A 25,023-nucleotide genomic window follows, 5' to 3' on the forward strand; every position below is an offset into this window, starting at 1 on the left:
TTTTGTACTATCTGCACAGAAACATTATTAAAGATTACATCTCAGAAGCAGACTGAACTGTAGTGTAGCATGAGGTCTAGGTTAGCTAAAGAGGTCACAGTTGGTTGAGAGTTGGTGAAGCCAATGAATGTGAATACTAAATATAGGTTGTGGTGAGAATCTAATCTGCAATGTAGCTAAAGGTCTATGTTAGCTTGGAAACTCACAGTTTCATTATCAATTATTTCAGTTTACTAGTGTCCAAAGCCCTGCAGTATGTTAGAAATGACAGATTTTTGTCTTGAGAGTTTTACATTTATTTATTTATTTGTTTATTTATAACCAAAATTTCAATATAAAATTTCTGAAAAAGCTCTATGTATCAATAACAGACTGTGGCAAAAGCGGAAGTGTAGTGATCCACAATGCAAGCAATTCATAAGTGTTTCTGGGTAGTAACAAAATTCCGTAGATTTCACAAATTACTTTATATGAGTAGGTCCTGGCAACCAAAATTCTGTGTTTCAAATAAATTCACGAATAACTATTTAAATTTAAGAAGTGCAAAAATGCTATAAATGTATTAATAACTGAAATGTCAACATGAGACAAAAGCAGGAAATGAAAGCTTTAAGTTACTTCATTTATTTGTGTGTATGTTTTTACCCTTGTAAATGAAATGCTTTTTATCCAAAAATTTAGTCTTACCACATGCTAGGACATGGTATGTTAAATTGGTTGTTATGTTAAATACTTATGATTTCTCTCATGATCAGTACAAAAGCATATCATTACATTATTGGCTACACAAATCAGTTGTCTTGCTTTTATAACTTCCCATGATCACTCATGACAGGCACTACCAAAATACACGTCAAGGTTACAGCATGAAGAGCCTCTCAGATTTTTACTGAGAAATTTTCTACTGAAGTTTTATATAGAAAAATTACCTAACACCACCTTCTGATATGTTTCTTATAGTATGATGAATAACAACTTTGCCAGATTAGTCAATGATGGATGTGATCCTGTTACACTGTCAGTTCCAACACCAGATGTGATGCTGATTGACTTTCTTACAGCTTGGTGGACTGAACAACTGCTGAGAATATGTTACACAGTGATACAATGCTGCACACTTTTGTTACAATCACATGCCTTAACGATGTTTCAAAGAAAGTAGTACACAAGTCAATGTTAACTCTGTCACAGTTTTCTTTGATAAGTGATGAAGTTTTTTCCCTTCCTTGTTACCTGTTTGTAATGGAGTAAGATGGAACTGTTCCACTTGTTCTTGTTGCACACTGGATAACAATATATAAGAGGCATTCAAAAAGAAACAAGCTGGAGGCATAATTACAGAAACCAGTACCTGTATGTTAGAAGTATTGACCCTGGCTGTTGAGACACTTGTCCCACTGTGTGATCACTGGGAGAGAGGTCCGGACTGTATGGAGGGTGGCCGAGAACCTCCCATTTGAATTTCTGCAGGAGTGCTGCGACTGTGTTGGCTGTAAAAGGCTTTGCATTGCCATGGAGAAGAATGACCCCACGTGTGTGATTGCCTGGATGTTTTGATTTTATTGGTTGGCGAAGTGTGGTCGAGGTTTGCAAGTAATGCTGGGCATTCACTGTTGTCCCTGTGATTACGATATTTTTGGTCCCATTAAAAAGGCTCTGAGGGTCAAATTATTCACCTCGGACGACGAGTCCAGCTGTATGTGCAGAACTGGTTAACAGCGCAGACCCAGGAATTTTATATTCACTGCCTTGTGTCATAGGGAACAAGTGTCTCAACAGCCAGGGTCAACACATCTAACATACAGCCACTGGTTTCTGTAATTATGCCTCCGGCTCGTTTCTTTTTGAACACCCCTTACAATATTTTTTTTTTATTTGATCTAGTTTTATGAATGGATACATATATGACAGTTATACAAATTAGTTACTTTCTTATCCAAGCAGGAATTCTGTGTAGTTTACCAATTACTAATAACAATCTAGTTAGTTTATATGGAAATAATTTAGTAGATAGATATCAATAATTGAAGATTCATAAGGAACATGTGGAATTGAATTTTTTTGTGAAGAAGTAGTTGTATGTTTATAAATTGATATAACCTCATATGAAAATCATTCTCCTTTTCTCTGCAAAGAGCTTACTTTCTTCAAACATGTTCTACTTCAAAAATTATTTGTAATCAAAGTTCTAGTGTTCCAAAACATTTGAGTCTTAAGAAATGATTATTTCCAAAAAGAGTATCATAGTTTTGCAGCTCCGATTTTTCTTATTCCACAAATTGTGTACTTTCACTATGAAAGGTTTGTTTGCCAATTATTCAATTTTGAAAGTCTAATTTTTTAGCAACTTTTGGTGGGCTTTGTGAAACTCAGCACACATATAAATTATGTTCACAAGATAGTTCCCATAATTTTTCCTCTTTTGTTTGAACAAACAGTTTACAGTTAAATAATGTGTTGTATGGTGTACTATGATTTTATGTCCTCTTACTTTGCTTCCTTCTGTGGTACTATTAAAAATATAACAACAAATTCTGATTTTTAGTCTTACGGATGTCAGTAAGGAGTTGTACAGGACAATGATCTACGCAGTCTACAGTAGTCATTCATATCATCATCATCATCATATAGTCAGTTTAGTGTTAACAAGTACAGAGCTTACTACCCATCCTCACAGCTTTACTTCCACACCAGTAACCTTTATCCTACCTTCCAATCTTACAGAAGTTCTCCTGCCTACATTTCGAGACTTGTACTCCTGAAAGAAAGGATATTCCAAAGGTCTCCGGTTTGAGTCCCAGTCCAGCACTCAGTTTTAATCTCTCAGGGGGCCTCAACTCAGTGCATACCCTGATGCAAGGTGAAAATTCATTCCGTGTAGTGTCCATAGCCAACTTGATACCATCTTTAGTTCACTACCAGACAAACTGTACAATTATGTTGTGAATCACTCTGCAGTTAGCTAGCAAACAGTAAACATCATTTATTGAGTATTTTGTACTAAGATATGCTATGTGCCATGACTAAGTAACTAAAATCAATTTCAATGTTGTTAGTTCATCAGAATTCGACAATGGAAGTGTGCTGTAAGTAAGTTGCCACACTGCCAAATCAATTGCAGTGGAGTTTAGGTCCTGGTCTGTGATGTGTGAACTATATAAATCTATAAATACAAGAAGATCATCTTAATATTTATGGTGTCAATAAAGTAAAAAGATTTCAAGCTAACTTCTACATTGCTTTGACCATCCTTTAACAAACTGGTCAATAAAACAAACAAATGCAGGAAGAGTGATGCCAAAAAAGCACCTACCAAGGGCAGAAAATCCAGGTCAGTAACCTAGCAGATTCCAGGGCACTGTTTGGCTATTCACTGTGTAAAATTATGTTTATCTGAAGTATTTTCTCCCTCCTTATGAGAGAACCTTCAAAATTTACTAGAGAATTGTAGTTCACTTCTTCTGGAACAAAGTTTATTTTTCCCCTCAGTTACTGCTCACACATTTATATATTAAATAGAGGACCACTTCTGTATCTTCAGGCTTAATTATTGCTGCTTTTATGTTTACTGTGATATGATGCTTATTAATATATGGGTCAAGTGCTAAATTCTATGTGCTGAGGATACAAAACAGAAGAACATTCTCAAACTAAAGAAAAGAATCCTCGTATCTCTTTCCTATTGCAGGAGACCATTGCAGATGAGAGAAGGATTAAAAGAAGCTGCTGAGTGAAGGATTAAATGTAGCTGTCCAGCATGGTAGAAACACCAACTGCTATAGCACAAAAGCACAGTGTGTCATGTATACAATTTTTTCTACCTAGGTGATACCAGGGAAATATTTTGTGGAATAATTTAGTCTACACTTACCTCTGGTTCTTCATCCATAACTTCTTCTTCAACAACTTCTGCTTTATACTCCAGCAACAGATCACGTATAGGCTTTGAGTCCAGAGTGCAGTTGATGAAGGGATGCTAATGAAAGAAACATCGTCAATTCATAGAGCTGAAATCGAGGTATGTTTACACCGCATAATTAGAGAAAATGGTTGGGTCTGAATGACAGCATGGGATGTAATTTTAAATATATGAATTATTATTCCTTATTTATATAAATGACTTGGCATCTCACAATGTTCACATAGAAACAATTATTTTTGCTTATGATGCAAGTATCACAATTAAGTCCTTCAGCGTTGCACAATCATGAGGGCAGTGAAGCAATCAGTAAAATAAATGATGGCTTCTCTATCAATGGATCACCACTTCACTTTTATAAAACCATATTTCATACAGTGTTGTACAAGGCAGAGCATGACTTTGATGTGAAAAGGGCAATTTGTAAAAATTATGTTAAAACTTTCTGTGCTGCGCATGTAAATCCCGTATAATACATCAAAAGTTCAGCTCTTTTGCTCTGCGTGTTAGTGTAAATTCTGGTGATCAGAAAGTTAGTTTTATTGGCATATTTAATTAGTAACATCACACGGAATATAATTCTGGGGCAAATCTACACTTACAATTCCATATTCATTGAATAGAAATGTTGAGAAAGGATAGTGTGCATCATATATCATGAAGTATTTTGTAGACATATTTACAGCAGTTATGTGTACTACCATCGTCTTCAAAATACATTTAATCCCTTGCTATGTTTGTTGTCTACACATATTCAGTACGTGAAAACAACAGTAGGGTTCATAAACATAACGGTTGGATCAAAGTAAGGAAACAAATATACAAGGAAAGAATTAGACATGAGATAAACGAGGGTAAGTCAATTTTTATCCGCAAAGCAATTATAAAATTGTATTGTAATCAAAGAGGAAACTTACAAGAACATCATTTTTTGACATAATCTACTTGCGTTTCAACGCATCTGGTCCATTGTTGTACAAGCTTCCTGATGCCCTCATAAAGGAAGGTTCTTGGATGGGCTGCGAGCCAGGAATGCACCGCTTTTCTCATTGCTTCGTACGAGGCAAATCAACGGCACCTTAATGTCACTTTGAGTGGACCAAACACGTGATAACCAGAAGGGGCAAGGTCAGGACTATATGGAGGGCGACCCAGTACTTCAAATTTGAGTTTCTGGTGCGTTTCAGCAGTGTGGGCCAACAGTATGCATATGCTCATTGTCGTGCAACAACACAACACCTTTTGACAAGAATCCTCGGCGTTTGCTTCGAATTGCAGACTATAGCCCGGCAGCAGCATCTCGCTGTAACATACACTATTTATTGTTGCGCTCCTTTCCCCATAATGTGCCAGTACTGGACCTTGTGCGTCGCAAAAAACCGTAAGCTTCAGTTTTTCCTGTGGGCCGTAGGGTCTTGAACTTTTTCTTGCACGGCAAATTTGGATGTTTCCATTCCATACTCTGCTGTTTACTCTCCAGCTCGTAATGATGGACCCGTGTTTTGTCACCAGTAATGATCCAGTCTAAGAAGTTGTCAACTTCATTACCACAGTGATCCAAATGTTTTTCGCAGATGTACAAGTGCGTTTGTTTATACAACTGTGTGAGTGTTTTGGGATGCATCTTGCACAAACTTTATGAAACCCAAGTCTGTTGCGGATGATTTCGTAGGCAGAACCATGACTAATTTGCAGATAATGTTCCACTTCGTCAATAGTAAGTCGTCAGTCTAAGAGGATCATTTCATGTGAAAGCTCAATGGTTTCTTCATTTGTGGCGGTAAACGGTCGTCCAGCTCCTTCATGTGCATAACACGTATGTAATCATTTTGGAATTTTTCAATCCATTCGTAGACACTCTTTGTGACAAAACACTGTTCCCATACTGTACTGAAAGTCTTTGATGAATTTCGGCCCCTGATCACAAAAAATGGATCACTGAACGTTGCTGCTCTTTGGTGCAAATAGACAGCGGAGCAGCGATGATTAACAGCATGGCAGCAATAATGAAACTAACCTAGCAGCTTGAAAATTGCAAATATATAACAACAAATAAAAAGCATGCATCATCAAGGTAAAATGACAGTACTACCAAGCTACACAAAAATATAACTAAATTGCGGATAATAATTGACTTACCCCTGTATTACAGATATAACTACATAGAGCACAAAGACGTAAGGAACAAGTTCTGTGAAATGTCAGAAAATGTTCCCAAAGCTAGCCTTATATGAACAACCTTCATGGAGAAGATCAGCAGGGCAGACTGGAGACAAAATAGTGAAACTGGAAAAGGCCAGTCTTGACCTAAACCTTGAGAAGAAGAAAATAATGCACACACACGCACAGCCTAAACCTTGAGAAGAAGAAAATAATGGGCCCAAGTGCGCGCGCACTCGTGGGTGGGGGTCGGGGCGGCGACGTAAGCACATATGACCACTACACAAATTTCACTTGCATGTAATGTGATACCACTATCTAGTGATGCAGTGGTCTGAAAAGAGGAGGAGGAGCTGGAATAGAAGGAAGAAGAAAAGATTAAAAGGAAGTAATAGAAAGGATGAGTTGTACCTTTATAAGGTCACCAGCTGTTGGCCTCTGAGTAGGATCCTTAATAAGACACCTTGCAATAAATTCATTAAAGTCCTTTGACCACTTGGAAGGTTGGTCTAACTTTGGAGGGTCGGACTTTTGAATTTTCAGTAACACTCTCATTGGTGACATCTCATGATTTGGTGGTTCCATTTGTGCAAATTCAATTAATGTTATTCCAAGTGACCAAATATCCACCTGCAAAAGAATGAAGCAAGAATATAAAATGAATTACGCTGTGGGAATATCATCTGACTGTCCTGACTAATATCATCTGACTGCCAAGACTACATTACAATACCATAAAATTATGAGACAATGAATGGCCGGTATACTTACTTTCACCAGGTGAGATAAATTAAAGGTAAAAACAATGTCCTATCTTTTGGAACTGTTAACATTCCCTCCCACCACCACACAGAACCCAGAACCGTAACGGACACAAAACTCAGTCATAAACATTTCCTCCAAAAGTCTTAGACCCACAGAAGTATCAGTCCTTTCCAAAGGCCTCACCTTTTGACCCACTCCCAAATTCAACCATGCAGGGCTTCTTAAAGACCTTCTCTCCTTCTCCTGGTCCCTATAATGAAAACACTTTTTTGCCACCAACCCTACCAATCAGACTCAACCAAAGACCAATGTTGAATCCTGCCTGACTCAGTTCACTCCTATATCCAACTGTGATCCACCCCCACCGCCCCCTAATCACCCCCTGTTAAATTTGCAAAATTTCTTAACCTTGAACCTTGCCTCATCATCATTTCCCAGATCCCTCACCATGGAAACTAACCTTACATCTGGAGAAAGAATTGCAAACCACCACCTAAAAATTGACCCTGACCTCATAATCATACCTGCTGACTGTTGTTTTGAACTGCAAGGATTATCTGACAGTAGGACTCCCTCGACATCTCCCCCATTTGCTTCACCTGGACCTACTCAACCCAACAAGTCACATTCCTCAATGTTGATCTCCATCTCAAAGATGGCTACATCAGTACCTCTGTCCATATCAAACCTAGCAACTACCAGCAACTCCTCCACTTCAACAGCTACATACCAAGAAGTTCCTTCCATACAGCCTAGCAACCCGTGGCCATCACATCTGCAGTGACGAGCAGTCACTCTCAAAACATATCGAGGGTCTCAATGAGGCCTTCACAGACTGTAATTGCCCTTCCAAACTAATGTAAAAACAGATTTCCTGTGCCTTATCTTTCCAGTCACTCACCACCTTCCAAAGTCACACTGTCCGGCCAAAGAGGGGAATTCCCCTCGTGACTCAGAACCACCCTGAACTGGAGCAACTGAATTACATTGTCCACCAGGATTTCAGCTACCTCTTGTCATGCCCTGAAATGAGAGATGTCCCACCCACTGTCCTACCCACCCCTCCTACAGTGGTATTCCGCCTACACAATGTCCTCGTCCATCCCTACACAACCCCTGCTCCCAACCCTTTACCTCATGGCTCATATCCCTGTAATAGATCTAGACGCAAGACCTGTCCCATACATCCTCCCACCACCACCTACTCCAGTTCAGTCACAAACATCATCTATCCCATCAAAGGCCGAGCTATCTGTGAAACCAGTTATTGGATTTACAAGTTAAGCTACAAACACTGTGCTGCATTCTATGTGGGTATGACAACCAACAAGCTATTTGTCTGTATGAATGGCCACCGACAAACTGTGGCAAGGAAACAGCTGGACACCCAGTTGCCGAGCACGCCGCCCAACGTGATGTTCTTCATTTCAATGACTGCTTCACAGCCTGTGCCATCTGGATCCTTCCCACCAACATTAGCTTTTCCGAATTGCACAGTGGGAACTCTCCCTGCAATATATACTACATTCCCATCACCCTCCAGGTCTCAACCTTTATCAGTCATTGTCCTTGCCGATCTAGCCCCTTCCGTGGTCCCATTTCAGCACTACACAGCCCTTTATTTCGCCAAGGCACCCAGTCTTTTTACTTCCCCCCTCCCCCTCCCCCTCCCATGCTTTCCGTCTAACCTCCCAACTGCACATAGCTGCCCACTCTCTCTCCACCTCGTCCCTGCTTGCTCTCGCAAGCAGCACTTTACCAGCCCCCACTCCTTCCTTGCTGTCCCTCCCCCTCACCACCCCAGCCTCCTCCTGCCCCACCACCTGGTTGCCTCTCTGGGTGCGGTTTGGCTTCAGCTGCCGCAAACTGTGGCGTGTGGCGTGTGTGTATGTGTGTGTGTGTGTGTGTGTGATCTATTTTCTACATAATAGTCTTATTATGTGCCTATCTGCAACTCAGCATCTCCGCTTTGTGGTGAGAAGCAACTATTCTTTTCATAATATTATTACATTCCGTCCTGGATTTTTCATTGTCTGATCTGTTTGTTCTTTCCTTAGAAATACGTCTGAAGGTTGGGATAAAGTGAGTGGTTACTCAGATCCCAGGTTGTTACTTACTCACAAAAGAAATTTATCTGACTAAGTCAGATGCATATGACATGTAGGAACAGCATTACAGTTTTAAAAAGTTTTATAAAAGTGACTGTTTTTATAACAAATAATTTAACAATATATAATGACAAAACTAATGACACAAAGGAATTAAAAGAAAGGAAAACATATCCAATTATTGTTTTAAGTGTTTCCCCACTTCAATATTTGAAGTGGCTACTTTTACTTGAGGGATTTCACACATTTTCTTTCATATGCTATAAAATTTTATAATGGTAAATGCACTTCAATTAGCCATCCAAGATTGAAATTTTGATTTCTCAGCAGTGTTAATGCATTCTTGTGGATGTCTGGTAAAACAAATGAGTTTATATATAATAGTCTATTTTTTAGAAAGTACATAGCACACACATTCTAAATTAGTGGAATGAATTCCACAAAACTGTTGTGTTCTGAAATACTAAACTAACAAGGGGCCTTACAGACTGGTCCTTTTAGATGTGCTTCCTACTAGTATGATTTTAATGCATGTCCAGAATGTGAAAACTTTTAAGGCCTGTTAACTACAAAATATTTTGAGCATACCAATAGAGTCACTGGGAGCCAAGAGCATAGCATTTAGGTCTTAATAGCAAAGACTCTAGTTCTGTTCTCACTAGTAGCAATTTTTTTTTTTTTTACATTTACATGAATAATTCATTAATTATAAAATGAAAATGTTAATAACGAGTATGGAATCATAATTTTCAATAAAAATAAAATCTGTCTACCTTTAAATATTCATCTCATGAAATTAAATTAAAATTTGAGGCAAAAATGTGAAGCACCATTTTGTTAAATGATATGCTGTTCAATATCTAGAAATAAAAAGGTGTTTTATTTTCTATTCATTTCTTTTTTCTGTATTGCATTTTAATTAATTGTGAATATTTGTATATTCCTGCAATTACTATTTAAAAGCAAAAAGATTTATGATTCAATATTGCTATGTAAGGACTTGTAGTCAGCAACAGAACAGACCAGTGAAATGGGTGGCTGAAGTGTGGCCTAGTAGGTGCCTTGGCAAGTCAAAGCAAATAGTTCCAACAGTCGACAACAAGAACAGTTTGTTATCATGAGAAATTCTGGCAGCTGCCACTACAACCTGGGGTAGGGGTGCCTGCTTCATCAACAGGCGACGTACACTTCATCATTAGGAGGTGCGATTATTGTGGCCCTACTTGCGCCTGCTGCGACATTATGTGGGCACAACTGGGGAATTAGTTCAAGTCATATCATTCCACTACGCCTCTATTTAGGATGTCACCTGAATGATGCCAGTTAGTTGCAACCAACACACTATCCTGAATGCCTTTGCCAATGAGCCACCAGCAGTCCTCCATGAGCTACACTCTGCAACAGTGGTCTCAGTGGACTCCAACCCCAAATCGATGCAGGATCCGTTACTGCTACAATTAACTTGACCACTTATAGGGAGCTAGTCTCACTGACACTACAATCTTTTGTAAATCAACTGAAGAGCTACAGTAATGATAACATTGATGTGCTGGGACAGTTTTGCTCTACGTTAAAAAAATCAGGAAAATTCCCTAATGGATTGCGAATTAGTTGTAGCCATCAAGGGCGCTACTAACATTTTAGGTTTAGAGCTTTTTAATTCACTCAGTTTACAGGTTCATGGTTCTACCAAGCAAATTCAACCACTCCTACCCAGTGCACATCACAAGGACCTCTTGGGAAAGCATGACCCAATATTTTCCAGACAATCTACTTGTGTACCAGTCATGAGGTACATATCACATTGAAGTCATCAACAGTGCCCAAATTTTGTGAAGTACAAAACATGCCTTTCTGCCTTATGGGAAACACTATAAGCGGAAATTCAATAGTTGCACAGTGAGGGAGTCCCGACTTTGGTCACAAATAATTATGACACAACCAAATTACTAATTATGGCAGCTTACGCATCAGTTACAGCCTCGAGTTGGTCCTCTCTTGCAAAGTAAATGGTGGAGAGCGCCCTAATGCTTTCACATAAAGAACATTGATGCCTGCACAGTGCAAACATAGCCACATCAAAAAGAAGGCATTGGCCATTTTATTCACTTGGAAAAAGTAACTCAATTATGTGCAAGGACTCTAATTTTTTTGTTCTTACAGATCATAAACCACTGCTGCCCTCGTTCAATGCAACCGTGGGCATATGTACCAAACAGCTAGGTGACTCTAGCACTCGGCCATGTGCTATCAGAATACACTTAACAATTTTTAGTATTGATCCATGACTCAAAATCCAAATACGGCCACACTTCTGCGACTTGCACTGGAGCAAGAGCCAGACTTCGACAACATTCTAGAGATTTGCTTCCGTATGGACTGTGAATCAAAACAAACATTCCAAGATTCCCTATCAATGCCAAAATGATCACCAAACTGATGCCAGAAAATGTCGCCGTCCACGACATCATGCTGTATGGGCAACATGGTTGACCAGCAGATAAAACACTCTTGTGAAACCCAGAAGTGCTTGCCTAGTGGCACTGTCACCATGAAGTGTCATTGCTTAATGGGTTTCTTGTCCTCCACAATGAAAATGTAAAAGGCAAGAGTCATCTCCTGAAAGTCTAGCAGTACCATATTTTAATCTTGCTATGCCAAGGCCATTGGGGTACAGTAATCACCAATCAGATGGTCCGAGAGGGCATGTTCTGGAGTAGTATCGAAAAAGATACTGAACATATAATCACAACCTGCCAAAGTGCCAGCACAATTATACAGCTCCAGCACACAAATACTTCCAATAGCCTCGAGCAGTGAAACCATGGTTCAGGCTCTTTCTTTACTTGTCAGGTCCGTTCCTGGCATCTCATTGGATCATACTAGTCAATTCAGTGAGCAAATTCCCTTACGTTTCTCCCATGCATTCAGCAATGATGACCATAACCATTCAAACATAAGCAAAGATCTTTGCTATTAAAGTCCTCCCAGAAACTGTTGTGGCTGACAATGGCCCGCAGTTTACGTCCCTGGCATTGCACCAATTTTGTAACTCAAACAACATTTAATTTGTGCAAATGGCCCCTTTTCGTCTAGCATCCAACGGTAGAGCAGAATGCTTTGTTATGACTTTCAAATCTCAAATGGTGAACTTACTTATTACCCAAAGTGTTGTTGATGCTCTCACACTCCTTTTGGCATAATATTGTTCTACTCACAGAATCGGGCGAGCACAGAAGAGAGTGTACATGGGTGCCCTCAGCACTTTCATCTTTCTACTCTGAAAACTGTGGCCCATGACCCTCTCAGAGGCCATGCCATTATTCCTGTAAGATTCGCAATGAAGTGTGGACAATGTTTTCTTTATGGGGCATAAGCACCTCTGGGCACCAGTGTGCATTATCAACATTCTCAGCAGCACTATGGTGGAAATCCAGCTGCAGGATCAATCCTGGCCCCACAAATGCATCAATCCACCATACAGCTATCTAAACAGTTTGACAATTTTCTGACTGACCCAAGTAGTCTAACTGTGTTATTGTGACTTTATAAATTGCAGCCCTTGTGGCTTAATTTGAAGTGTCTTTTATGTTATTATCAATAAAGTGTTTGTTTTTTCTTTACCTGAGATCTTTTGCTTGCATAGCGAGTTCTTATCTGGTCACTTCACATATCCATCAACTAACATTTCCATTTCATACCAAATACAGAAATCAAATGACAGTAAAAATAAAATAAAGTTGTTACTAACAAGAATTGAACTAGCAACTTTGCAATTACAAATATTTGCTTAACAGAGACCAGGACTCTACAAAGTAGTAGTGTATTTTTTTTTTTTTTTTGCTGTGTATTACTTTATGGCATTGATATCAAGCCATGGACCTTCACTCTGAAGAAAGCCAAGAAAGCCAAAGAGGGCAGTTCGTAAGGCCCCCTGGTGTGTGTGTGTGTGTGTGTGTGTGTGTGTGTGTGCGTGTGTGTGTGTGTGTGTGAGGGAGGGAGGGAAGGGGGAGGGAGGAGGGAGGAGGGGGAGGGGGGGAGAGGGGAGGGGGGAGGGAGGAGGGGGAGGGGGAGAGAGAGAGAGAGAGAGAGAGAGAGAGAGAGAGAGAGAGAGATGGCAGAAATGGCGGAAATCAAGAGTACAATCACCATTCACAGTTCAGAAAATAGGGGCCCAGAGCACAATTCCAGTAATGAGATGATACTTTTAAATACGATGAACAATGATGTGATTGATAAGATTACAGACACTGAACTCACCTTAAAATCATAGGGGTTGTCTCTAAACGTTTCGCACAGTACAACTTCAGGGGCCATCCAATATGGAGTTCCAATAAAAGTATCGTGCTTCTGTAATGTATATTTATTTTTTGCAGATACTCCAAAATCCGCTGCAAAAACATTTACTGGGTTACATATAATACTGTAGCAACAACAACAATTAAATATAATGTGAATCAATGAATCTGGTTCTTAATAAAAGCTTTGACTGGATAGTATACTTTTGATGACATTATCAGTTATGTTACTGAAGGTCATATACAATGAGCACATACCTAGTTTCACACCACCAGCCATTGTTAGCAGAACATTTCCAGCTTTGAGATCACGATGAATAACCTTTGATTCATGCAGAAAGTCTAGGCCTTTGCACATTTGCTGGCACACATAAGCAATTTGTGGTTCTGTAAGTGGTTTCTCTAATTCTACCATAATTGAATCTAGTGCACCACCATCACAATATTCAATAAGCATCTGTGATAAAGAAAAGATCCAACAGAATTTAGTTCTTGAGGCTGATTACAAAACAAAGTATAGTTGAATTAATCTTTTCACACACACACGCACACTCACTCAAAGACGAGGGAGGGAGGGAGTAGATGACATACAGCAAAATTAGCCCCTAACCAGTAAAATTAATAAAAAGTTTGGACCTCTGTAAAACAGAAGTTTACACATTGGAATCATGGCTCAAATTCATATGAAAAATAGAAGAAACCATCATAATGGGACATAGCAGTATGATAGAACTACATGGTGATTATGGCTCATTAAAAAAACTGAAGAACAACTCCCAAGAATGGATGTCTGACAATAATTCAATGAGCTACAGAACCAAATGAAATTACTATTCCCATTATGGGATATAAGATGAGCTTCCAGAACATTCCACACCTACAATAGCTAAGATGATAATGGGATGAGATCACATGAAGACAGCTTTCCACTCATTCGTATTTTATGCTTAGAAGGATATACAGGAATATACTTGCAATAGTTGACAAATGACAACACAGGTGACAATAATTTTTGCACCAGAGGAAATGAAAACTGGATCAAGCATCCACAATTGCAGTCCTCTAATATTCTGTGTGCCCATCATTAACAGTCATTGTTGCTTTACATAGTGTGGTATGAATTTGGTAATTACTGGCAGATTTCACAGTAATTCTGTCACTCTTCAATGAGGAAAATATTCAGATGTGACATGTGATGGTCTACCTTTCAAACTTCTTTCAATCAAATGTGGGATATGTCAAATATGACAAGTCAAACAACACACTAGTCACAGCATTTGAATGATAATTTCATCTTGTGGGATGCTACACACCAGACACACTACGTGGACAGCATAGTACTCAAAAAAAAAAAAAAAACAGAAGTGTAAATAGCTCCAGCACACTGCCCAACAAAAGGCAAGACAGTATATCTATACTATAAGGTCACTGAAGAATCATTATGGATTATGCGAAAATGAATATATCTGCCAGTGCTGAGACTGGTGCACAGCATTTATTAGCCGCCACAATAATAGGTAAACAAATATGAGTGGCTCTACATTCCATGCTACAATCACATTTAATTGCATCGGTTGTTAGGTTTGACAAATAACAACACATCAAATAAAAAAAACACAGCTTTATACAGTATTCCATCTTCCACAGTATACCTACACCTAAAGTCTACATAAATTACAATTTTGTATTATTTGTGGTACACAAGGTCTGCTCAAAAAAATTCTGGAACTTTCTCCACAAAATTTTTCTACAGTTATCTTTCACTTATTGTGCTTGGTCTTCTTCGAAATACTCTCTTCCACAATTTATAAACTGCTCCCAATGCCATTTTCACTTCTGGAAACAGTCTTTATATGCCTCTTGCTGGATTGCGCGAAACATAGTCTGCAAATTTTCTTTTATTTTGTCTATCATTGCAAATCTTTGTCCTTTCAATGTTTCAACATCATAGCCACAGACCCACACCTAACCATCAGTTATGATTTCCTTAAGGAACATCTTGTTCTCATTTGTGCGATCCAAAAGCTCTTCACAGATTGCGAGGCGAAGGACTGTCTGATTTTGACTGGGGCGAACTTCGCAGCAACACGATGCGTTCCACGATGTTGTGTTAGGATTTCATGATATGATCCAATGAAAATGTTACATTCTTCAGCAATCCCTCAGACAGTCCGTCTTCATGTAATACGCACAATTTTGTTGACGTTCCTGACATGAGCATTGTTGGTAAACATCGAAGGGCGTCCTCAATGAGAGCTGTCTTAAACTTCCGCCCGGTCATTATTATACCATATGAACAATTCGTAATACTGAGTACGGCTTAATTACTCATCACCGTAGGCTTCCTGCATCACTTAGTGTGTCATGTATAGGTTTTCTTGAGTTTCATACAAAATTTAATGCAGATGCATTGTTTCTCTAACTGTGCCATCTCGAAATTCGCAAACTGTGCAACACAATGTTCTACTCAATACAGCACTGAACAATAACTAACATACATACAACAATGAAACTTCTGGCAGTTACACATTAACACACATGTGTGCAGGGATGCCACCAGCGTTTCACTCCAACTCACCGTTGGTGCAAAATTACGGTTGTTCTGGAATTTTTTGAACAGGCCTCATACACAACATGGACCCTTAGATACAGAGGTCATCTTCATGAAGAAGACTGTAAGTAGTTTACATTGAATTCTAATGGTATTTGTAAGGCTTTTTGCAGATGACCTGCATCCTAACAAGATAAAGAAAGTATGTCGCCTGTGTCAGACAAAAAATTGAGTGGAATCAGTTCTGAAATTTATTCATTAAGAGATGCAAATGCAGATATTTGAAGTATATTTTAATGACACCTCTGAATCTACCTTTTGTCTTTTTTCTCCATTATGAATTACATTTTAATGTCTGCAATTAGGGGACAACTACAAAAGTTATGCACCCTGAATGCCAATGATTGCTTCTCTTCCACAGCTTGTCAGCAGAATCTGAAGTGGAAGAAGTTATTGTTGGTCTTACTGTGTTTTAATTATTATAAAAATGTTACATTTTGTTGCTGATGTTGTTTTATTGTTGGTCATTGGATGAGAAGATCTGGTTAATGCTCTTTCTTTTTGTATATTACAGCATTTCTGAAAAAATCATTCCAAACATTTACATAACAACTTATGTTGGAGAGAACAATCAATTATTGATAAAATTATTTAATTGTATCTAAAAACAAAGATGATGTGACTTACCAAACAAAAGTGCTGGCAGGTCGATAGACAAACAAACAAACACAAACATACACACAACATTCAAGCTTTCGTAACCAATGGTTGCTTCATCAGGAAAGAGGGAAGGAGAGGGAAAGACGAAAGGATGTGGGTTTTAAGGGAGAGGGTAAGGAGTTACTCCAATCCCGGGAGCGGAAAGACTTACCTTAGGAAGAAAAAAGGTCTTCCCACTAACACCAACCTGTCAGAACTCCGGAGATGGGAACTTGCCCTTCAGTATATCCTCTCTTCTCGTTATCCGCCAGGCCTCAATCTCCGCTAATTTCAATTTGCCGCCGCTCATACCTCACCTGTCTTTCAACAACATCTTTGCCTCTGTACTTCTGCCTCGTCTGACATCTCTGCCCAAACTTTTTGCCTTTACAAATGTCTGCTTGTGTCTGTATACGTGCGGATGGATATGTGTGTGTGTGTGTGTGTGTGTGTGTGTGTGTGTGCGCGCGCGCGAGAGTGTATACCTGTCCTTTTTTCCCCCTAAGGTAAGTCTTTCTGCTCCGGGGATTGGAATGACTCCTTACCCTCTCCCTTAAAACCCACATCCTTTCGTCTTTCCCTCTCCTTCCCTCTTTCCTGATGAAGCAACCGTTGGTTGTGAAAGCTTGAATTTTGTGTGTATGTTTGTGTGTCTATCGACCTGCCAGCACTTTTGTTTGGTAAGTCACATCATCTTTGTTTTTAGATATATTTTTCCCATGTGGAATGTTTCCCTCTATTATATTCATATCACAAATTATTTAATTGGATAGTGGCTCCTTCTTCAGGCAGAAGGGTTGAAGGGGAAGGAAGAATGGTGAAGGAGAAGGACTAGAGAGGTCTAGGAAAAGGGGTAGATTTTGGGAAAGTCATCCAGAACGGTAAATCTTTCCTGACCCACAGTTCTAGGCGACTTTCCCAAAATCTACCCCTTTTCCTAGACCTCTCTAGTCCTTTTCCTTCACCCTTCTTCCTTCCCTTTCAACCCTTCTGCCTGAAGAAGGAGCCACTGGTTCCAAAAGCTTGCCAATCACAACAGTCTTTTATGTCAGTGTTCTGCCGCCACTTGGTGAGTAGATTTTTTACCTATATAATAAAATAATTTTATGTTGAAGAGAGAATTATTCTGGCAATAGTTGATCACCAAATGGTACAGTTTCAGCAGTGGCAGTACTTTTACATTATATCGTTAGAAACATACACAAAAAAAACTTATTATGAATAAGTGATCACTGATTCTCTATGAAAACAACAGTTATCTGTTTGATAATAGCAAACTTCATTTTTAATTTTTTTTATTTCAATGAGACACATGTTCACATATTAATGAACATTGTGGTGTGCAGAGTAAACTGCTACGTTCTTGTGTCTAACATTTCCCTTCTCCACAACTATTTATTTAAAAATGTGAACACTTCACAGCTTCTTTACCCTAATCTTTTTTCAAAAACTGATCTCTCACCAATGCCCTCTCCCCCTCGTTAGACAGTAACCTAGGCTCAGTAAGAAGTTTTTTTGAAGGGCTCTGTTTTATGACACAGCTGCTAGGGCTATGCCTCAAATGTCCTAGTCACAGTGTGGTAGGAGTCCAAACACTGACCGACATCTGATGCAGGCAACTAGGGGGTTAGTTGAAATACTATGTATAGAAAATAAACTTTGATGAAAATTCACAAATTTGTAAGCTGTGGGTCTAATAGAAACTGATGCCATTCCTGAAGTGCTATCTAGCAATGGTGCACTTTAGTTTGTCTGGAAAACTCTCTCATATATCCGAGTATGACTGCTGCAACAGAAGAACATTTTTTATTATTACTATTATTATAAACTCCATAAGAAACTTTGTTTTTAAGAGTGTAATTTATTTTCATAATCTTTCTTGTAGAAGTTGGAGTGGACTCTAAATTCATTGTATGCTTTTGATACTGACAGTAGCATATACCAAAATGCTTTTTATACAGAGCTTACTACACAGTTTCTGCTACATGTACAAAGAAATTGTTAAAAAAGCTTGCCACATGTCTGCTGTCATAGATCATTTGGTCATCTAATTCCTTGAGAGCCCTCCAGGATATGCAATAGCTGGGACAATATAGCCAGGTATATGTGTGTGTTTTTTTATACTAGTTAGGTCAGAAAAGGGGCACTGTCAGAAACCTCAATAATTAAACTTCCTGACAAATTAAAAATGTGAGCCAGACTGACTAACTCAGGACCTTTGCTTTTCATGGGCGACTGCTCAACCGACTGAGCTACCCAAGCATGATTCTCGAGCCGGCCTCACAGCTTTACCTTCCCCATTACCTCATCTACTTTCCACACTTCACAGACGTTCTGCAAAACTTGCAGGAAAGCAAGTCAAAGGTCCTGAGTTTCAGTCTTGGTCTGGCACTCAGTTTTAATCTGCCAGGAAGTTTCATATCAGTGTACACAATGCTGTAGAGTGAAAAAATCATTCTGGAGGTCATAATGTTTTCAATCTTATTTATGTGTCTGTCAATAACTCAGTGTCTCAACTATTAGCAGTGAGTGGTTATCCTTAGCTTTTATAATACACAAAAAAATGCAGATAGTCCTACCATATTACTCCCCCCCCCCCCCCCCCCAGTCATATTATTAATGAGAAGCATAGCATGTGATGTCTCCAAGTAACATTTTTTCCAAATATGTCTAGCGGCAACTGTGCACGAGAGTACATTTTTCTTGAGTTGTTCACTAGTATGAGCTTACCTAAGCATATTGTAGGTTCTTGTACTTAGTACTTACTTCCATTCCTGATGTTACATTATCTGATGACGATAAATTGAAACGCATTACAAATAACGTTTTTAGCAATCAAGAGATTTCCATGGAATTAATACATGCCAGATCTATGAAGTTTAATAGTTATGACTGTACTGTTAAGCAGTACGACAGGTGACACACTACTGTTATCAATGTTTTCTAAACAAAATCTGAAAATTTCACAGTGAGAATCTATAATTATGATTGTACTGTTAAATATTTAAAACTTCAAATGCCCATCCTTCTACATGCTTTTCTGTGCAAAAACTACTTTGTCTGCAGTACTGAATTTGTGATGTTTCTCATAGAAGAAACTTCTTCCTCCTCCTCCATGTTGGTTGTGGAATAGAAAGCTGCTAATTTATAACCTCCACATTTCTATTTCTGCATTTAAATAGTGCTAAGTCATGCACAGTACATGGACTAATTTTCCATTTCCTGATTCACTTAACATAACAATTTGATTATTAATTCTGTTTTTCATTCCTGTAATATTATTTCTGTACATGACATCAAATGTACTGTCCAATTCAGAAGGTTAGAGGAACAGAACTTCCAAAACAAAGTTGTGGAAACCAAAGTATAAAGGGAAGCAGAGATAAATTTGTTAAGTAGTCAAAATTCTCATATGATAAAACACACTGCATATAAATTAGGGGAATGTATTCATCCAATACATATTTACCAATGTTGGTGGCTTTGAGGTGGGGGTGGGTGGGTGGTTGGTTGGTTGGTTGATTTGGGGAGGAGGGGGGCGGGGGGGGGGGGGGGGGGGGAACCAAGCAGCAATGTCATCGACCCCATCAGATTATGGGAGGATGGGGAAGGAAGTTGGCCGTGCTCTTTCAAGGGAACTGCGGAGTGAGAGGGAGGGGGGGAGTGAGAGGGAGGGGGGGAGTGAGAGGGAGGGGGGGAGTGAGAGGGAGGGGGGGAGTGAGAGGGAGGGGGGGAGTGAGAGGGAGGGGGGGAGTGAGAGGGAGGGGGGGAGTGAGAGGGAGGGGGGGAGTGAGAGGGAGGGGGGGAGTGAGAGGGAGGGGGGGAGTGAGAGGGAGGGGGGAGTGAGAGGGAACGGGGGAGAATGAGGGAGGGGGGGATAGCAGACTAAACAGTGAGGTCATCAGTCCCTCATTCAAGAGTTACTTCACTTGGAGTTAGTGATGTCGGCCAAAAATTTGATGGAATAATGGCAGTTTGAAAGAGTGGTAAAAATCAAGGAACTGAAAACAATATTGACATCAAAGTTGAGGAAAAAAAGAAAGAACTGTAAGTACATGGGCTGGGTCGGAATTAAGGTCAGAGTGGATGAGGGCCCTCCAAGGCTCACCTGTGTCAAGAGAAACTTCACATACATCTGATCCCCCACTCCCACAACCCCATGAAGGGCTAAGAAAGTAACAGAATAAATACTGTAATACTGTCTAGCCAGGAAATTCATAACAGCAAAAGTTAGAAGGCTAAAAATGTAATGAATAGCAGTTGGACTAATAATAGTAAAAATAATGCATGAGAAACAATCAGGTCAGTAGGTGTATGGGCACAGCTGAGTGTCCATTGGGACTCAGCACGCAACAGGGGACATTCCTCTCACCACTGTCCTATACCTGATTCATTATAGGTAAAGTGTCAAAGATGGGAATTAAGCATATACTCTCAGAAGAAGCATAAAAATCTGTTCAACTACTCCTTCGTCATCAGGTAATACCAAGGATGTTTTCATCAGAGCGCTACTCCTTAAAAAAAGTAAAATGTGGTAAAGAAACTGGAAGACCAAGCTTGGTGTGGAAAGACAGAAGGCAGGGGCTTTTCACTAGGGCGTGAGCTACTGTCTGTAAGGCTCAACAACCACAACAAGGGTTAAGCTGGTATGACCGATTTGGAGAAAACGTAGGATGGTGGATTCTTTTCGGCAGGAAAGGAAGGAGGAGTCTCAAGCTGCCATAGGCTCCTGGGTAGTGTGGAGTTTGTTACAGAGGGAGAAGCCCACATAATGCTCCATCTCCAAGTGAGAACAGGTCTTATTGTACTCACAAAACCGCATTACACACACTCACAAAACTGCACCTGGGATTGTCAAGGCAAATGATAGCAAGAAAGCTTTAATACATTAGCAAGTAGGCAACAAATGCAATAATAACCAGAGTAACAGTAAATTACTATTGTTCTTCTGAGGAGTAGATGCAGGGGAGTAATTTTTTTTTTACAACTAGCAGGAAATAGTACGCTACTGGACATTGGCTTTATTCAAATGAATATCTACCCAGCACCTTTACATGTGTAAGGAACTTGTACAGGGAACTACAAAAAACTCTGTATATGGTAGAAGCAAACATATCCCACTAGTCTTAATAATCTGCTTTAAGTCAAAATTTCAAGAAGTTTTAAGAATGGATCCTCTATTGCTTACTGGTTTGGCGGGCAGGTACAGGCAGGGTGCGGAGTGAGTCATTGCCTTTTCCTTGAACACCCTCTGACAGGAAACTGGATTTTCTTTATTCAATTCTTTGTGGCAGCTGGTTGAGTGAGGGTCTGTTAGGGCTTGCTGCTGGATTCAGTTTGCGTGAAAATGAACGTAAAAACGGAGCAACGAGTTTGTGTGAAGTTTTGTTTTAAAACCGGGAAATCGGCTTCTGAGACTTATGAACTATTAAAAACAGCTTTTGGAGATAATTGTACGAGTCAGTCAAATGTTTTTGTCCGGTTCAATAGATTTAAAAACGGTCATGAATCATCTGAAGATGAACCACATTCCGACCGTCCTTCCACCTCAAAAACGAACAAAAATGTTGTGAAAGTTCGCGACTTAGTGCGCTCTGATCGTAGACGTAAAATTATAGAGATAGCTGATGAAATCAATTTAAGTTTCTATGCAGTTCAGTCAATTTTAACTGAAGATCTGAAAATGCATTGAGTGTCTGCAAAATTCATTCCAAAAGTGTTGTCAAGTGACCAGAGACAATACCGACTTGAAGTGTGACAATAACTGATTAATCAGACTAAAAATGACCCATATTTGTTAAATAGGGTAATAACAGGTGACGAATCATGGGTATATGGATATGATCCTGAATCGAAAGTGCAGTTTTCGCAGTGGAAGACTCCAGATTCACCAGGACCGAAAAAAGCACGGCTAAGTCAATCGAAGGTGAAGATAATGTTGATGACTCTTTTCGATTCTGCCGGTATTCTGCATCATTAATTTACCCCTGGAGGACAGACAATTAACCAGGAATACTACAAATGTTTCCTTGAGCGTTTGCACAAAAAGGTGTGGAAGAAAAGGCCTGCATTGTGGAAAGACAGGAGTTGAGTGCTACACCATGACAATGCTCCAGCTGATTGTGCCTTCTCCATCATTGAATTTTTGACCAAATTCAAATTCCTGTCCTTCCACAACTGCCATATTCCCTTGATTTGGCCCCTGTGTTCTTCTACCTGTTTCCTAAACCGAAATTTTCACTGAAAGGGAAGCAATTTGACTCGATTGAAGGCATCCATGCAAATACAGAGAGCGTCCTTAACACACTTCAGTAAAAAAATTTCCAGGAATGTTTCTAAAACTGCAAACACCTTTGGAGTCGGTGCGTTCAGTCAGAAGGGGACTATTTTGAAGGACATGCATCACAGTAGCATGTAAGTACCACCACTGTACAATTACAAACCCATTCTTAAAACTTTCCAATAGCACCTCGTATATTTCAATTGAGCTTTCTGGAAGTACACTATGGCAGAAACAACTTTCTGTACCATTCTCCAATGTTGTTTGAATGAATGAAATCCTCACACATAAAGCCTAACAGCAAAGAGACAGAGAGTACAAAAAGCAACAACTGAGTTGTAAGTGGGTTGCTCAGATACAAGATTTTAAGCATAATTCTGATTTCCTTTACACTGCAGGTATAAGATAAAAGCACCAAGGCAACTTCTGATAATATTGTAAGTGTACAATCTAAAAGTAATCAATATATGGCTGCCCAATTAGATTTCACATTGGAATTGAAAATTGGTACTGTACCTTGTGTGTGTGTGTGTGTGTGTGTGTGTGTGTGTGTGTGTGGTGTGTGTGTGTGAGAGAGAGAGAGAGAGAGAGAGAGAGAGAGAGAGAGAGAGAGAGAGCATAAAAAAATGTTTTGCATCAATGGCAAGAATCATATTATATTACTCATTTAGTTTCATAAGTAACAGGTAATTTCAGTTAAATAAATACATAAAAGCATACCTAACCAAAACATATTTTTTGTCTCTTATCACAAGCTGTTTCCTAATATGAAGAACATTATTCTAAAATACATACATACCATAATTACTTACAGGTTGTCACTGAAAAAGAAGTACTTGAAAAGTGAAAAACTCACCCATAGCTTTCCTTCATAGAAAAATGCTTCATGCAGATCAACAATATTAGGGTGTTTGCACTCTGATAGAATGTCTATTTCAATCATAAAATCAGACAGATCATCTTCTCCTTCAAGAGCACACATTTTGGCAGCAGCAAAGATATTTTTTTCTTGTGAGTGAGCCTGGAAACAAAATATTCAAACAATTCATTCATAACTTTACAGTCTGTGTGTGTGTGTGTGTGTGTGTGTGTGTGTGTGTGCGCGTGCGTGGGGGGGGGGGGGGGGGGGCGTGTGTGCGTGCGAGCTTGTGTCTGTCTATTGTTGGCAAGGCCTTAATGGCCAAAAACTATAATTGTGAGAGTCGTTTTTGTTGTGCCTATCTGCGACTCATCATCTCCGCTATATGGCGAGTAACAACTTTCCTTCTCAATATTGTCACCTGAAGCAATTTAGGAAAAACAGAGACAACTTATATAAGGATGATTATATGGACCAATAACTACAAATATTTTATTTACACTTTATAAGAAAATAGCAATTTAAAGTCTTTTAAACATTACCTTCACAAACCTCTGTATTTTTGTAACATGAATGGGATGAAGCTTTGATGAAATCTTAACCAATTCAAATTTTGGTAATTTTTTTTATAATGTACGCAAAAGACCTAGACTGTCACTAAAAAAAAAACATGATGCTGATTCCAACATTCTTCTTTCTTTGAACAAAGTCATTGGCATTTTCCAAGTTCAGGGAAGGAAATAATAGTTCATCTTACAAGCAAAGAAAACTATGTTTAATGATTTTGCACTACTTTAAGATTACAAATACTACTTTTCAGAGACAATGAGAAGTTAGACATGTACGGTTTACAAGATTAACAAAAATTTCTGCCACTCTTGTGTATTTACACAATATGCTCAAAAAAGAAATTTTGGATGATATTACCTTCTACAAGCAGTGCCAATCTCTTGACATAAGAAATAAATACATGACAAAATCAAGAAGACATGTGCAATGTGTAAGTGTTTTCTCTATGGTAATGTTTAACCTTTGGTGATAGCAGTCAGTCTTCATAAGACAATGCCTCACTAACTGAAAGCCAGTGAGCAAATTCAGGGTTACCAGAAGTTTCTCCAAGTGAAATTCCCTGATTTCCAGACAAGTTTTACCATTTTTCCCTGATAAATTTTCAGGTCTCACAAATATTTAAGGACTTGTGTATTTCTCAAGTGTGAGCAAAAAACTTAAGTATTAACATCAACATATTTTGTAATGAACTGTGTTTGGATGGAGAAAGCAAGCCAAATGGTGCATGTGTTTCATTAAGACCACTCTGTTATTTTATTTCAATATGAAGAAACAAATTTGGTGACCAAAATAAGCATTTCCTTGGAGTCGCAAG

General features: G+C 39.1%; 1 protein-coding gene across 2 annotated transcripts in view; it reads right to left on the reverse strand.

Annotated features, from left to right (window-relative positions):
- Positions 1–25,023, reverse strand: part of LOC124606678 (serine/threonine-protein kinase 10) — a 164,967-nt gene that overhangs the window by 99,551 nt on the left and 40,393 nt on the right. For both annotated transcript variants that reach the window (XM_047138704.1, XM_047138695.1), the window contains exons 3-7: positions 23,637–23,801; positions 13,509–13,707; positions 13,213–13,343; positions 6,491–6,709; positions 3,872–3,976 (exon numbers count right to left, since the gene is read on the reverse strand). In XM_047138704.1, the coding sequence (XP_046994660.1) occupies positions 3,872–3,976; positions 6,491–6,709; positions 13,213–13,343; positions 13,509–13,707; positions 23,637–23,801 (819 nt within the window). The remainder of the gene's footprint in view (positions 1–3,871; positions 3,977–6,490; positions 6,710–13,212; positions 13,344–13,508; positions 13,708–23,636; positions 23,802–25,023) is intronic.

Source organism: Schistocerca americana, chromosome 1 (genome assembly GCF_021461395.2).
Source record: "Schistocerca americana isolate TAMUIC-IGC-003095 chromosome 1, iqSchAmer2.1, whole genome shotgun sequence".
Classification (NCBI taxonomy): Eukaryota; Metazoa; Arthropoda; class Insecta; order Orthoptera; family Acrididae; genus Schistocerca; species Schistocerca americana.